The sequence below is a fragment of the Nelumbo nucifera genome, chromosome 4 (assembly GCF_055504915.1).
Source record: "Nelumbo nucifera cultivar China Antique chromosome 4, China Antique-T2T, whole genome shotgun sequence".
In the NCBI taxonomy this organism is placed as follows: domain Eukaryota; kingdom Viridiplantae; phylum Streptophyta; class Magnoliopsida; order Proteales; family Nelumbonaceae; genus Nelumbo; species Nelumbo nucifera.
The window spans coordinates 93853527-93869830 of record NC_142652.1 but is presented as its reverse complement, the minus strand read 5'-3'; the positions used below and the strand labels follow the sequence as shown (position 1 = coordinate 93869830).

At 37.2% G+C, this 16304-nt stretch overlaps 1 protein-coding gene across 6 annotated transcripts; it reads right to left on the bottom strand.

Moving 5' to 3' along the window:
- Positions 1–834: 834 nt before the first annotated feature.
- LOC104610467 (arginosuccinate synthase family) lies at positions 835–12304 on the bottom strand. 6 transcript variants are annotated; one of them, XM_088903696.1, is made up of 11 exons: positions 12046–12304; positions 10613–10787; positions 10456–10508; positions 9993–10074; positions 6577–6715; positions 6317–6365; positions 4293–4475; positions 3245–3319; positions 2970–3155; positions 1646–1734; positions 835–1553 (listed from the first exon to the last, which is right to left on the bottom strand). In XM_088903696.1, exons 2-11 carry the CDS (start codon positions 10680–10682, stop codon positions 1001–1003), a joined length of 1479 nt encoding a protein of 492 aa, XP_088759822.1. In that variant the 5' UTR covers positions 10683–10787; positions 12046–12304; the 3' UTR covers positions 835–1000. The 6 variants fall into 6 exon arrangements, with proteins under 6 accessions (XP_088759822.1, XP_088759823.1, XP_010275395.1 ...); XM_088903697.1 differs by having other exon boundaries at positions 10613–10762; XM_010277093.3 differs by lacking the exon at positions 12046–12304 and adding an exon at positions 11492–11931.
- Between the last annotated feature and the right edge of the window lie 4000 nt (positions 12305–16304).

The window sequence follows — 16304 nt, the reverse complement described above, 5'->3', positions numbered from 1 at the left end:
TAAACGGAGCGATTAAAGATTTGAAAGATAATTTATCAAGTGTCAAGTAGGGCTGTTCATAAGAAGACCCAACCCGATCAAACCGACCACCCGAACCGACCCAACCTGAGTCGGCCGAGTTTTCATCAGCACGGGTCAGTTTCGGGTTGTGCAAATTCCTAAACCAATTATTCGAATCGGTTTCGATTTTCACACAAGAAAACCGAAACCAACCCAAACTGAACCGACTTAGTTCCTAGTTCAAACATGAAGTTCCAAAGCCCTTTAGGCCACCTAGTTTTTAAATGGTTGCAAGAAACTTTGGTTAGTGAATAGTGATTAATGAACACCTTTTGTGATTAACTTTTCATTTAAATTTTATCATAGGAGATGGCTGAAATGATGTTCAATTTATGACTGTTTTTAAAATTAGCAAGATTTTATCACAGGGATGAACTTAGAACCAAAACCAACCCAAACCAATCCAACCCGACTTAAACCGAACAGGTTGATTTTGCTTAACACTGGATCGGTTTCGGTTTCTATGTCAGGTAACCCAACCAGGTCGGGTCGGTTGGAATAACAGCAGTAAACCGACCCAACCCGACCCGTGAACAGCCCTAGTGTCAAGTGGCAAAAGGGGAGAGATAGGCAGTTGGAATATGTTCTGATTTGGCTTCTCACAGAAAGCGCACCCCACAAGCGTCCTACAGCACATCCACCCCCGGCATTGGCCTCAAGACAAATGCGGGAGATGTTCCTAATGTACGGGTGGGATATGTTCTGGGAGCCCGTGGGCTCAGCTCAGTTTAGGCCGAAACGGTCCCACCATGTACCAGGGAAAAAAAAAGCGCGTCCCGCAAGGCTGTTAACAACAGCACCAGGAAATCACTATTTTATTCATCTTCATGCAACAGAGCAGTTTACAAACAAAAAGAAAAAATAAAATAAAGGACTCGATTCAACATCAAACACTTAAACAAAGAAAACAAACTCATCGACTATCATCTAAGAAAAATTATCAGATACCCTTTTCAAGCATTGCTCGAACCCTCATAGGCAGGCCATAAAGCCGTATGAAACCGGCAGCATCGGCCTGGTTATAGATGTCTCCACTCTCAAAAGATGATATATCCTGCCTATACAAGCTGTACGGACTTTTCCGGCCAGTCACTGTAACTGACCCTTTATAGAGTTTTAGAGTCACAGACCCAGTGGTGGTCTTTGTAATACTCTCCATGAATGCGTCCATTGCCTCCCGGAGTGGATCAAACCATCTACCTGCATACACCGACTCTGCATATTTGAATGCAAGCGTATCTTTGGTCTGCAGCGTCTCACGATCAAGTGTCAAAGACTCCAGCTCACGGGCCGCTGTGAAAAGGATGGTCCCACCAGGAGTTTCATATACCCCACGACTTTTCATTCCAACAAGCCGGTTTTCAACCATGTCTATACGACCAATGCCATGCCTCCCACCAATGTCATTGAGCGCTGAAAGAAGCGCAGCAGGAGAAAGCTCCGTCCCATTGACTGAAACAGGGAGTCCTGAGACTATTCCAATCTCTATGTATCTGCATGACAAGTTGGACCACTTCAAGCCTAAAAAGAACTAAAAAGGACTATGAATTCATGGACTAATAAACATTCAAGCAAGTCTGCTTACTCAGGTTGATCAGGTGCATCTTCCGGATCAACTGTCATCATGTACATATCCTTCTTTGGCTCATTTGAAGGGTCTTCCAGAATGTCTCCCTTCAATGTCAAATGAAACAAAATTTCATTTCAACCATTTCTTGGATTTTCATAACAGCAATAAAACATAATTTGATTTTCCAAGACACTTCTTGGTATTCCATGATACAAGTTTCTCAAAGAAATATTTCCCACGCAAAAACACTATAAGAACGAAGTTAAAATAGCAAAGCCAAAGGAAGCAAAAACAGAACAAATTTGAATCATCTGCCTAAAGAAAAATATGGGAAATTTGCCAAGTCATTGAACTCTTTGACAAGGGTAGGCCCACCAAAGTCTAGACACTCTTGACATGAATTTTCCTCAAAATTCCATTATCACTTTCTCCCATTTTGACCTCCATCTTTGCATCATTTTGTTACTAGCATATTTCATGGAGAATTTCACCCTAATATCAAAAACCAAGAACCTCTCATTTCACCTATATTTCCTGCTCATTTAAATCATTAACTAATCAACTTCGGAAATTGAATCTAGATCTCCCAATGCTTCACTGGTGATGCCAAGGTTGAAATTGGAGATTTATTTTGCACAAATACCCAACTCTTTTTTATCAGGTGGGGCTCAGGCTGCACCCCTATTTTGCAGGCACGTGTTGGGCTTTTTCTTCTTTCCAGGCAGAAAGCCCATTTAGTTTTTACAAGATTCTGTATAAATAAACTACTAATTTAAAGGGGAAATTCACACTTCCCCATATGAAAGACCACTTAAAAAATTCTCTTTCTTTCTTTATGGTAAATAGTTAAGTCATCACCTAGCTGACTAGACACCTTTGGCTTGGTACCTAGCCTGAATGTCTTCTATATCAAAGAGGCACCAACCACGTGACAAAAAAAAAACACAAAGTGGGTGTCTTATTATAATATTTATTACTATAGATCCATCTTATTAGCATGCATGATAATACATTCTATCATCATCATCATCCAAGCCTTGTCCCAACTATACATTCTACCTTACACCACTAACAAACCCTATTGATGTCAAAAAGAAATTCAGGACAGATCAAACACAGAAAGAACAACTATCAGGCAAGGCTTTGAACACCTCATTCAGTCACTTGGTTTCGCTTCCAGCAAAGAGCAGAATAGAGCAACGTAGTTACACCACAAGTAAAGGTATTGTTTAAAATATAACCTAGTAAGCAATTAGGCATTGAGCTCTTTAACAAGGAAAAACCATCAGTACTTCAGTGGAGATTCCTTTGCAGCATAATGAAAAAGTACATAAATTACCTCATGGCTGATGTGCCACAGATTTCGGTCTCTGCTGTAGATAGATTTCTTTGTAACAGGGACGGGCACATTATGTTTCTTTGCATACTCAATGGCATCTTCTCTTCCTGTAATATCCCATTCTCTCCATGGAGCCACAACATTGAGTTCAGGATTTAAAGCAAAAAAAGCTAATTCAAACCGGACCTGCAATTATAAATTAAGCACCACAAACTGATCTTAGGAAGACATACAAGTGGAATATTGTTTTGAGCAAAAAAACCTATGGGATATACCTGATCATTTCCCTTCCCTGTGCATCCATGTGAAACAGCATCTGCTCCAACCTCTTTTGCAACATCAACCATGGCCTGGCAATCACAGATGTGGTGATAGAATGTTCAGACATCTTTATAGTTTACATGGCAAAAGTAAAATAATATTGAAAAAAGAAACAGAAAGACATTAAAAATTTTACAAAAAGGAATAAATAGAGGGTGTTCCCATTATAAAATGAAAATATTACTAAAAGACAAAGCAAAAAGCTATTTATTTCAGCAAACAGCCCTTTATCTCAAAAATACCCAGTCCACAATCAAGTTTCCAATATCTGTTCACCACATACTCTGCCCACATTCCTCTGTATTAAATCAAATGCCCCAAGAGATAGCAAAAGGGATACAAAACCAAAAGATTTTAGCCTCCTTATATCCTTCAATATTTGGCCACAAAGAGAAAATTTAGTCTGGATTTTAGGCCTGAAAACTTGTAATCTGAACCAAAAAAATGGGTCAGTAGGAAAACCACCACTGCAAGAAACAAACGAACATGTCATGTCTTCTTCACAATTTTTAGACATATAAAACAAACTTGTCATCCCAAAACTCCTTTTCAAATGATTAACCATGAGCTTGCTGTCCAAGGCCACCAACCAAGCAAATGCTTCCACCCTAGGGGGGAAAGAGTTACCACAAATCACTCTTATATCAAAAATCTCCACTTGGTTCCTAAGAAAGTGTTGTAATATGATTTAAATGAAACTGACCATTGCTGCATTCCTTCCACCATCTAGCACCACTCCCCAAAGCATAAACCTGTTCTAAGTAAAGATCAAACCGCCCAATTGCCTCTTATTCCAAAGCAGTTGATTTGGACTATGAAACTAGAATCAAAATGCTATACTCATAAAGCAATCGATAAAGATTTTCATTTCTAAAAAAGCAACCAACAAGATTCCAACAACTTAGAGATTATGGAAAAAAAAGGATAGGCTTCAGGCACATTAAATAAAAGAAGGATATTGCTTAAGTAAACAGAGCATGGAAGCAGGCATAAAGAGCTTACCTTAGCAATAACAGGTCGAGCCATGGAAGTTCCAAGCAAGTACTTTCTTTCATAAATTGCTCCAGCTCGCAAACAAGGAAATATGTAATCTCTCACAAATTCCTCTTTCAGATCCTTAACAACTAATTGACAAGCTCCACTAGCTTTGGCCTTTGCTTCTAAACCCTCTAGTTCCTTGATGCCCTACAAAAATTAGCGTTACATAAACACAGTCCAATATGTCGGATAGGGTGTATCAGACTTTAAAAGCGCACACTTTTATTCTTCTTTTTAGTTTTTTTTAAAACATGTCCAGAGTGATCTGTATAAGGTCTAGCTACCCCCTTAAACAGGTCTTCCCTGAAACTCCCTGTACTTCACGTATCAGTGGGCCACCCATACAATATGTATCGGGCGATACAAACTGATACATTACGAAAAGTTCATCCTTGCATAAACCAATACACGTTTGGATAACCACTTCCTCCCCTTGCTGAGTATGGTGGATAGAGGAAATTGGATAACCACTTCCTCCCCTTCCTTGATTGTTCAATTTGGAAAATTATGGATCTGCTTCCAAAACTTTAGCAGGGGTCTCAAGCCAATTTTGGGAAACGATGGCAGAGTGGCTTTCTGGAAGGACCCCTAGTGTACTAACCGTCCTTTGATCAGGACGCAATGGTGGCTAAATGTTGTGAGTTCCTGAGGAATGTGGCAGTCTGGAGTCCTACCTTTCAGAGCAACTTTCAGAACCGGGTGTTTGAAAGCTTTGCTAAATTACTCCTGCTGTTTGGGTCAGGAGGTGGACACCAGCTTGGAGGATGGTTAGACCTGGATCCGGTCTATATAGCCTCTTTACTGTTAAATCCTTTGCTCATAGGTTGACGGTTTGCAGCTTTGGCTCAGTTCCTGCTTCGAGGATTCTGAAATTGGAACCCACTCTACCCCTCAAAAGTTAATGCTCTATTGTGGGCAGCAGCTTTAAATAAGTGTCTTACTAAGGCAAATCTGATCAGAAGGGGTGTCCAGAATCAAGATCAGAGCTGTTGTTTGTGTGGTCAGGAAGTTGAAGATACTGAACACCCCTTTCTCCGCTGCAGTTTTGTTTCCCGCTTCTGGTGGCACTAGGGGTGGATTCGAGCCAAGCTGAATGGTACCAGGATCGAGCTCGGCTCAAGATTATTCTACAAGGCTCGAGCTCGAGCTCGAGCTCGGTTCGAGCCAGAACCTTGAGCTCGAGCTCAGCTCGAGTCAAGAATTCATAAGCTCGAGCTCGGCTCGTTTTATATTTTATAAAAATATTTTATTATTATTTTATAAATATTTTATTATATAATGATTTAGAAAAAATATTTTATAAAAATAAAAATTATAATATTTTCATTATGTATATATTATTTTCTATAATTTTATTATATATATATTATATATTAAATATCAAATATATATATATTCGAGTTGAGCTCTAGTAGGCTCGAGCTCGGCTCGTTTAATAATCAAGCCACTGAATTGGACTCGAGCTCGAGCTCAAGCTCAGCTGAATCCGAGCCGAGCTCGAGCAACTCGTGAAAAGCTCAGCTCGTTGCCACCCCTAGGTGGTACCATCTAAATGCCATGGGTGTTGCCTGGGTCATTCCCATTTCCCAGCTCTGTTCTGGATCTGCTATGGGGTTGGAATCTGCAAGGCCTTTCAATGTTAGCTTCCTGTGTCAGGGATTCTATTCCAGTGGCTGTAATTAGCATTGTGTGCGCTGAAAGAAATAGAAGAGTGTTCCATCAGAAATCTATGTGTGGCTGCTTAATTCTAGGAGTCATTGGAAAGTGTAATGTTGTATTGTAGTTCTTTTTCCCAGCCAGGGTCTTTATCCTTGGAGGTTTTTGTACTCCTATTTGATTAATAAAATTCTTACCTTACATTTCTTCAAAAAATAGAATAAATAAATAAGCCAATACAAGCTTAGAGTACATTCTATTGGTCATAGCTTTGCAATGCAAACTTCAAAAGATAAAACCCAATTTTGAATTTAATCACACATAAAACGTACTTGACCAACATCTGCAGTGAAACAAACAACTTCACAGCCATAATTCTCCCTGCAACATTCAATGTAATAAATGAAGATGAGAATAAGAAAGTTTTACATTTTGAGGGGGAAAAACGTCTTTATTTATTCTCTTTTATAAGGGGAAATAAAACATAGGAGGCATAAACACAGAATTAAAACATGGCAATCCAGCAGTAAATATGAATATGAAAGCCATATGAATATCAAACCCAACTATGCCATAAATCATGGACATATACCTTAGCCATGGGACAATAACTGAGGTATCCAAACCACCACTATAGGCCAAAACCACTTTATTCAATCTTCCACGCAGTCCACCCTTTGGAGATGTGGAAACATCTGTTTCTTTTTCGCTGGACAAAACTGCTTGAATGGCTGCAATGAAGAATTTTTTACCATCAGAATGGCAAGCAAACCAAAAAAGAAGATTTATTCTCAACCTTATATAACACAACATACTACACCATAATATGATTCTATTTGGTTGTGAAGATTATAAGCAAATTGTTCGGATAGACTGATGAAAGAGGCTTAATTAAGGGTTTTAGAGTGGGGAGACATGATAAAATGGTATCGCAATCGCAATCGCAATCTTCTGATGATACAATAATCATGGGGGAATTCAGGAGTACCCAAGAGGTAAGAGCATTGCAAGCAATTGTGGAGATGGTGGAAATAGTTATAGGATTGAAAAGCAATTGATCCAGTTGCAGCATAATGGGATTTCATTTAGAACAAAGTGAGTCAGAAGCAGTGTTTTAAAAGTGTAAGGTGCAAGAAAGAACCAGGGACCAATTTGCACCCAAGGCACAAGGCAGGTGAGCGCCTTTTTGAAGCAATGCGCAAAAATACCAAAAAAACTAAAAAACAAAAAAATGTCAGAAAATTCAAACAAATGCCAAGAATAAAAAAAATGCAAAAAATATTAAACATAATATTAATAAAAGATATAAACTTAAATTTTAAAATAAATGTTTTAAAAAATCTATTATCTAAAATTAAAATACATAAACATAACATGTAAAGCATATTCAAATGAAAATTTAAAAATAAAATCAAACAGCATTACTTCAAGTAGCTAATGTGATGTAAAACATATTACATTCCTGATTCTACGAGCAGCCTTTGTGCCACACCCTCGAGACAAACCCAAACAAATCCATGTTAGGGTCTTAAATTCTTAGTTCTCACACAAAAATAATGATTTTATAATTTTAACTTCTTTTTAAGAAGATATTTTATTAGGATGAATGAATGAACAACATTAGCAAATAATCTTGGATTTGTTTGGGCTTGCCTTGAGGGGAGTGGTACAGGGATCCAAGGGCAGAGCCCCCAACCCAGCCGCTAAGTTCAAAAAAAGCAAAAAAAGTGTGAAATTCTCAAAAAGCACACGCTTGGGCTAAGGCGCAAGGTGCATCAGGCACACGCATAGGCACACCAAGCATGTGTCTAGGACCTAGGCAAGATGCATACCCTAAAACGTGCCTCGCTTGTGCGCCTAGGCACACCTGAGGCATGCCTTTAAATCACTGGTCAGGTGAATGTGCTAGAATCTTGGGTTATGAGGTAAAGGCCAGGTCAATCAAATATTTAGGTTTTCCATTGGGAGGAAATCCAAGAAAAGTTGCTTTTCAACCTTTTGTCTATCATCTGGCAGTCATTAAAAGCATTCACAAAATTATTAGGAACTCCCTATGGGAACCAAGACAATAGAAAACATACTACCTAACAACAAAATGGGATATAAGGTTTGCAAATTAAAGAGGGCTTAGGGGCTTTGTTGAGGGCAAGGGTTCCTGCCCAAGGGGCTCCGCATGGGGGTTCTATTGTATTTCTATTTCTGAAATCTAATAAAATTACATTACCTTTTCTCAGAAAAAAATAAAGAGGGAGGACCTGAGCACATTAAGGGACAAAAATATTGCTTGCTAGGGAAATGGTTGTAGAGATTCCATAGGGAGAGAACACTATGGCATTCCGTGGTCAGAAGCAAATATGGCGTTCAAGCTAATAGATAGAATTTTGGAGATACTAGAGATGCCATTTTGTGGTGCCTCTGAAAAGCCATTGTCTTTACTTCCTACCTTCTCCTTGCATATCAAGTATGACATTATCGTCGGGCCTATGGTGAAATTTTGGGAAGACCCTTGGTGAGGAGGCAAACTTACCCTAAAAATCTTGCTTTGTCCACTAACAAAAAGAAAACCATGACAACATTGTTTCCTTGTCAATGAGTGGACCAGCTTGATGTCTATGATTGATGAGGGGTTTGAAAGAATGTCAAATTATTGAAGCATTGGACCTTTTAGAAGACCTAAAAAAGGTCTTCTAATGTAGTCTTGCACGAAGGGGTTTCAGAGAATCTCAAATAACGGATTTTCATCTCACTCATTTCCTTGTCACACGAAAGGGCAAAAACTAATGCGGTCTTGCACAAGAAATGCAATCTTATGGAGCAAACAGGGCATCACAGCAAGAGTATTTGAGAACAAGGAGTTAAACATAAACCAGTTCATAGAATTCATCATGGCAAGAATCGTCCATTGGATATTATCATGTGACACATTTAAAAGTGTTACAAAATAGCTAGGACCAACCTTTGATGGCCTTTTCCAGATCAAATGGCCTTTGGAAAAGGAAAGACATTGGCACAAAGTTGTAGGAAGTATTCATGGAGATGCAGGTAATGGCTGGGATGCTGGTTTTTCCCAGTAGGCTACCAGATGCTGCTTTTTCCCCAACCAACCAGCTATCCAGCTTTACTGATAACTCCACATCCTTTTTTTGATAATTCATCATCAAGAATACCATTGTCATCATCTTTGTCACTGTCCTTTCTTCTTTTTCACTCCTCCCACCCAAAAAGAATAAACCCAATATTTTACCGACTTGAACCTCCCTCACATCACTCTTTCCATGTCCACTTTATGTAACATAGATAGAACACGACTTATGCATTTATGCTTTGTAGGCAACTAATATATCAAGGAGATGACTCAAACCAAAACCTCTCACAAGGAAATACAGTGCCTCAACAACATATGCAATAAATGTCATTTTCCCAAGTTAGTAAGAAATTCAAACAGTAGGCACTATATTGAAACACCATACACATTAAGTGTGGCAAAAATTAAATGCTGAGATGGATGAGTTGAAAAGCTAGAAAGATAGGATCAGAAATAAAGTATGCCGAAAGAACATAGGAGTAGCTCCAATAGATGATAAAATGAGTGAAAGTAGACTAAAAATGGTTTTGTTAAATGCATAGAAGACCACCTGCAATATCTGTAGGAAGAAGCAACTCTTACAAGTTGAAGGTGCTAGAAGGGCTAGGGGCAGACCAAGCACATGGGTCAAATTTAGTAACAATTTGATTTAAGCACTCATATTTTTAACAATGGATATATGGCACTAACAGAATGATGAAACAAGATTCATATAGCCAAATCCATAAGTAGGAATAAGGCTTAGATGATGATGATGTTTCCATTCATGTGAGCAAATTGATTAAAAATAAATGACCATGCAAATAAACAACATTACTCTTAATTTCCATTTTGATGAAATTGGGTAGAACAATTACTCTTCCATGAAATTACAATTACCCCCTTTAACAATAATGTCAATAAATAATAACTGATATCAATACCTCGTCCAGTAGAAGCTTGAGCAAGATTTCCCCTGTGATGAACAAGCGCACTCCCATGAAGTCCACTGGACCTTACCCCTAACTTTTTTTTTTTTGAGAAAAGATAAAACTCATTACTAGGAGAGAAAACACTCAAGAGACAAAACAGGATAAAGCCACTTAGATACTGTGTGTCTGCATAATAAGGATGAAATGAGATCCTTTCAATATACAAAAACAGAAGTTTTTAAACTTCAGAGCATCATAGTTTGTGCTAAACAGAATTTATAGAAAGATAAATCCCTAAACTCCCTACCCTGCACACTGAAAGCCATGGGTTAACAGTATACACAACCTTCCTCAAAAAAGGTGGAACCAAACATCATTTTGTAAAAAACAGTATGACAGATAATGAAGCTGTAACATCCATGATTCAAGTAATTACAGCTTAAAAGGAAATGAAATGGAGTAAACGATCTGCTACCTCTTGGAATGAAGATGACTTCCCTAGGCAGCATAGTTTGTCCCGAAACGAATCTATAACAATAACAACACAAAACCATTAAAGAAACAAAACGAAAAAATGAAACTTTCTCCGGCATGACAAAAACAAGGGAATCAAACTGAAACACGAACCCCACCTGATCTCTTGGAGGCATGGAATACAAAGTTGCTGGATGGACATGACAACACGGCCTGCAACTGAGCCATTTAACACTCAGATACCAACCCAAGTGCTCACACCACTGTAAATAGCTGCCGTCTAGCTGGGGGCTCTCCTGATTGCCGGACTGGTTTCAATCCGTCCAAAAGAAACTGGTAAGACCGCCGGAGAAGAAAACGTAATGAGAATAACAAAAGAAATGAGCACAAAGAGAAAAAGGGAGACTAGACTAGCAGCTCTTGCAGCGGCGAGCCTTGAAGAGACGAAACCCTCATGCTTGTGAAGCAACGTCACTTTCCAGTAGGTAGGGCTGCAAATAGATCGGATCGAGTACATCCGACTCGATCAGAATCCAGCAGATTTTTCACATTTAGATTCGATTTTTTTAATCAGATTCGAATTCGATTCGTTACCGTTATCACTAATCAGATATCCGACATTCGAATCAGAGCTGTGGAAGCATCAAATTGTATTCAAACTAGTCAAGCAACTTGTTCTACATTTTTATTGAACATGGAAAAACACGAATCTTTTTTGGAGGAAAAAAATGGCAGAAAAAAAATAATAATAATTCGACCGAAAGTGAAGTCAAGAGAATCTTTTGTGGAGAAAAAAAAAATAGGCATTGGTAAGACCGATTCCTTAAGAGGGTACTCGATCTTGTTTCCATCATTCAATGGGGCTTCAATGTTCAAAATGAAGATCTTCCTCTATTTGGGTGTTCGACCATCGGCAGCGACGTTCGACACCCGTTTCTAAGTCTTCTCCCAATCTAAAACATAAAACAGAGTTTAAAAGAAGAAAATGAGGTAGGATTACGACCTGGCCCGCGAAGAGAGAAAGAGAGAGAACCTACCAGGTTCCAGCGGCAGCGGGTTCAGTGATGAGAACTTGCGGATGGAGATGGAAAGAGAGATGATATCAAAGAAGACAAGTAGACTGGAGTAAGGGTTTTAGGTTATTCCCACTAACAAAGTCGAACTAGAGTTTATATAGACTAGCGTGAATCGAAATGCTGAAGTAAGGGTTTTAGGCCGTTAGGGTTTTTTCAACGATTTAGGCACTTACCAACTAAATGTTTCCAGGGATAGTAATTGAATATTATTAAATAAGTATCAAATAATATAATTCAATGACTAAACAATTAAAGGTCTGTTTGGTTTGAGGGAATAGGATCCTGAAATCGGAATCGAAATGGGTCATTTTGATTCCGGATGTTTGGTCAACCGGAATGGGAATGAGTAGGCGGAATGCCATTTCCGACCCCCACCCCCGGAATGTGATTCCCATTCCGCTATAGTTTCCTTTTTTTTTTTTCTTTTTGAACCAAAAACCCGTCCTAAGCATTGGTGGCTTCGCAACAGAAAGGTGGGTTTCACTTTCTCTGCTTCGTTATTTGTTTTTTCTTACCGATGATCTACTGTGGGATTCGATTTATCGCCTTCCCTCCCCTGTTTTATTAAGCTTTCTGCTGATGTTTCATTTTGGGTTTTTCGGACTGCCTTTCTGTCGATCTGTAATCCATGAAGGTAATCTTGATATCTCTGTGGATCTACAAGTGGCTCCTGGCACAGAAAGGTAATCCATGAAGGTGGGTTTTTCGGATTGCCCTGGGTTTTCTTGACTCCATCTTAATTGACCTGCATTTGCTTCTCAGATCGTAAACAAATATGTAAAAGATGTTCAACTACTCATCGCAACCCAGGAGCAGTCGGAGATCGCCTCGGCCCTCAACCTCCTCGATGCCGCTCTTGCCCTCTCTCCGCGGCTTGAGTCGTCTCTGGAGCTCAAAGCTCGATCCCTCCTCTACCTCCGGCGCTTCAAGGAGGTCGCCGACATGCTCCAAGAGTACATTCCAAGTTACAAGATGATCTACGAGGAATCGTCCCTCTCCTCCGATAACTCTTCTCAGCAGCTCTCAAGGGAGCGAGTTAAGCTCCTCTCGTCTGACAACTCGTCAAACTTTACAGATTATTCAAATGCCTCTCTGTGTCCGACTTGAAGAAAAAAGTCATGGCCGGCCTCTACAAAAATTGTGAAAAGGAAGGCCAATGGAGGAAATTTCCTTGTTTATTTCTGCATCTATTACCATTTAGCTACTTCTTTTGTTTCGATTGTATCCTAATTTTTTGCTCGGTTCATTCAAAGTTCAAACTGAGACCATTAGAATTTCTGAATTTTTTGCAAAAATATTGTATCATAATTTCTGCAATTTTTGTTTTTTTTGGTATTTTCATGCATTTTGTGCTTTTTATTTTCATTAGGGGCAAAATTGAAAATCATGGCTGATTCCGATTCCAGATGAACCAAACAGCATCAATGGGAATCCAATTTTGATTACTGTTTGAACCAAACAGGTAAGGGGAATAGACCATTCCAATTCTAATTCCAAGGGATTCCCATTCTCATTCTGATTCCGATTCCAATCATGAACCAAACGAACCCTAAATAAGTAAATGATTTTGTAATTGAATAAATAACAAAATAATTAAATAATGAATATTCAAATCATTAAATTATTAAATTAATAATTAAAAAAGTATTCAATAATATTCAATAAATCATTAAAAAATTAGTAAACATTGTTATTTAATTACAACTGAATTAATTGAATCAAAATATTTAATTATTTGATTAAATCATTGTTTATTATTTAACGAAATAATTAAATAACTAGTTTTATAATTGTGTTAAATTAATTTTATCATAGCCACATAATTAATCAAATAACATTATTTAGTTAAATAAATAACAAAGTATTGATTACATAACTAATCATATTAAGTAAATAATTTTAATTAAATAAATAATGACTTAATTAAATAATTAAATATGGTATAAATATAAATAATTGCTAATTGATTAAAAAATAAATAGTGTGGATTAAATAATGATTTTGTTATTGAATTAAATGATTATCTAACTACTTAAATAAGTAATGATAATCAAATAATTATTTAATTAAAAATAATAATTAAATATTATTAATTAATTAATAATTAAATAAATATTTATTTAAGAGAGTGAGCTCCACCATGCAAATAAAATTCTCTCATGTTCTTAGAGAGGGAACTGGTGTACAAACTTCTTGGCCAATAAAGGTATTGATCAGAAAAGTTTCTTGTACTATTCAACACAAAACATTCCGTGTGATCTTGTGAAGCTACATAAAGAAGATTACAAAAGGCTTCTTGTTCTTCATATAGGGTAATTGGTCACTTGTTTTTAGTTTCATTATGATGTATTGTTTTTCATTTTAGATGGTGAAATTGAGTGCTTTGAATTTTGGTTTTGGGGCAAAGTGGGCTACATCCTCCCATAGTTCTATTTTTCTCTCTTTTGATAACGGTTAATTAATAAAAATTAAGGTGGTCGCTCCTCTACCTGGAGTAAATTTAGGGGTCTTAAAAAATTATATACAAAAAGCTCTTATTAAGAAAGAGATTTACTTGCTCTTTACATGTGTGGAACCATCCAAGAGACTATGCATTTAAACTGAATTTAAACAATGAAAGTTGGAGAAACCTAAGATGGCTTGAATCTTTGTTGAAGCTATGTTGACGTTGAGAGTAATAATTCTTTGCTTGTTTCAGTTGGAGTATCTAAGTCTGATCCGAGTTGAAGCTTCAATAAGATTCAAATCAAATCCAGCTACATCCAAAAATCAGAAAACTTTCTCTAATATTTCAACTCCTCCCTCTTTGGTCATTAAGAGGGCTCTTGATCATTTAAATGACTTCTGGAGTAGTATTCATTCTAAGCAAGTTGATAAACCTACCAAATCATGGAAGCAAGTCATTTGGAAGAGCCCCAAGATGGGATCCATTAAAATTAATTTCGACACCTCCTGTGTGGATGGAAGTTGTTCTATTGCAAGCATTGCTAGAGACTTCTCCAGAAATGTTCTTGACATTAAAGGTTATAAATTGGGTTGCACCACCATTAACGTTGCTGAGGTTTGGCCCTTGTGCTGCATGGGAAGCTCATAATCTTGCTCTTAACTTCAAAGACACCCCCATCATCATGGAAGGCAACTCAATGCTGGTCATCTCTTGTCTTTAGCGATCCACTTCCCCTCATGGCATTTAAGGAGCATAATTTCTAGCTATAAGGAGATCGTGGATGCTTTCAACCTGAGGATTTCTTACCACCATGTCTTCCGAGAGGCAAATCAAGCGACAGATCTTTTAACTCACTTAACTCGTGGGGACGTGCTACCCCCAGCTTGTGTTGCACATTTCGGTTTCCATAAAAAAAAATCCAGCCACATCTAAGTCCAATAACTCTTTGGGCTTAGACCTTCAGATTTGACAAAAGCCCAACCCAAATCTGATCCAAGCTTCATATATCAGATTTCAGATTAGATCAAGGTTCAAAATATCCAAACATATGAATGTCTATTGTACCATGCATACCAATTTTCAGGATGATCAATACTCTATTTTTAAGGAGTTTGGACATTTATAATTTTTAATAATTAATATCTATATCAACTAATTCATTATTAAAGGGAGGGGGTTATTAGTGGTGCGTAGCACCAAATACCAATAAAAGTTATCAAAATCGAAAATTGACGAAGCCTTCCATGAAGTTTTATCACCATTGTTGAAACCACCCTTTAAGTTTGGTAATTGCAATTACCTCCCCTAAACTTTCTGACATAGTTGCAAGTAGATCCCTTTGTTAAAATCATTTTACAATATCCAAAATACCCATGTAGTTACTGTTGAGGTTGGTTTCTATGGTAAAAACAATACAAACTTTATGAACAACCACCAAAAAAATGAGAGTTTAAAGTTGCAGTTTTACCTTTGAGTGATTTATATGACAGATAAATTTGAAAAATAAATCAATTTTCAAAAAGAGATTGGAAGGGTTTGGGGTAGCAATTGATATGACAAGAAAATTTGGAAAATAAACATTTTGGTCAAAATAACATGAATATTTTGGACTATTTCATGCCTCTTGTTAGAGTTTAGGCTTGTAGCAAAGGGGGTCTACTTCCAGAAGTACCATAAAGTTCAGGAGAAATGATTGCAATTACCAAACTTCAGGGTATGTTCAAGGTTCAAAGTATCTATACGTATCAGCCAATATGTATTGTATTGGAGCTAGGGGTGTAAACAGATCGAATTCAAATCGGATCAGGCAATATCCGAATTCGAATCCAATTAAAAAATTTGATATCCGAATTCGATTTGATATCCGACAGATATTGAAAATTAATATTTGAATTTGAATCCAATTAAATATTCGAATATTCTATTTGAATTTAACTAATTAATTATTTTAGATAATTAATAAATATATGAAAAAAACATTTATATAATTTAATTATTATATATATAAATTCTATTAAAACATTTAAAAATTTTATATATTATATATAAAATTTAAATAATCGGTCAAAATCCGATTTTGACCGATTAGATATTTGAATTATCCAAATTCGATTCAATTATATCGAATCTCGAATTCAACATCGGATTTTCGAATACCATTGACACCCCTAATCGGAGCCCTATGTCGATATTTTAAACCGGTTTCAGCAATTTATCCCAAAATAAATAAAAAAACAAGAGAAATTAAGAGTTCAATTCACTCTGGAATTTTTATTAACTTTTCGGTTTTTATGTATCAAATACCAATACCTCCGTAGATGATTCAAC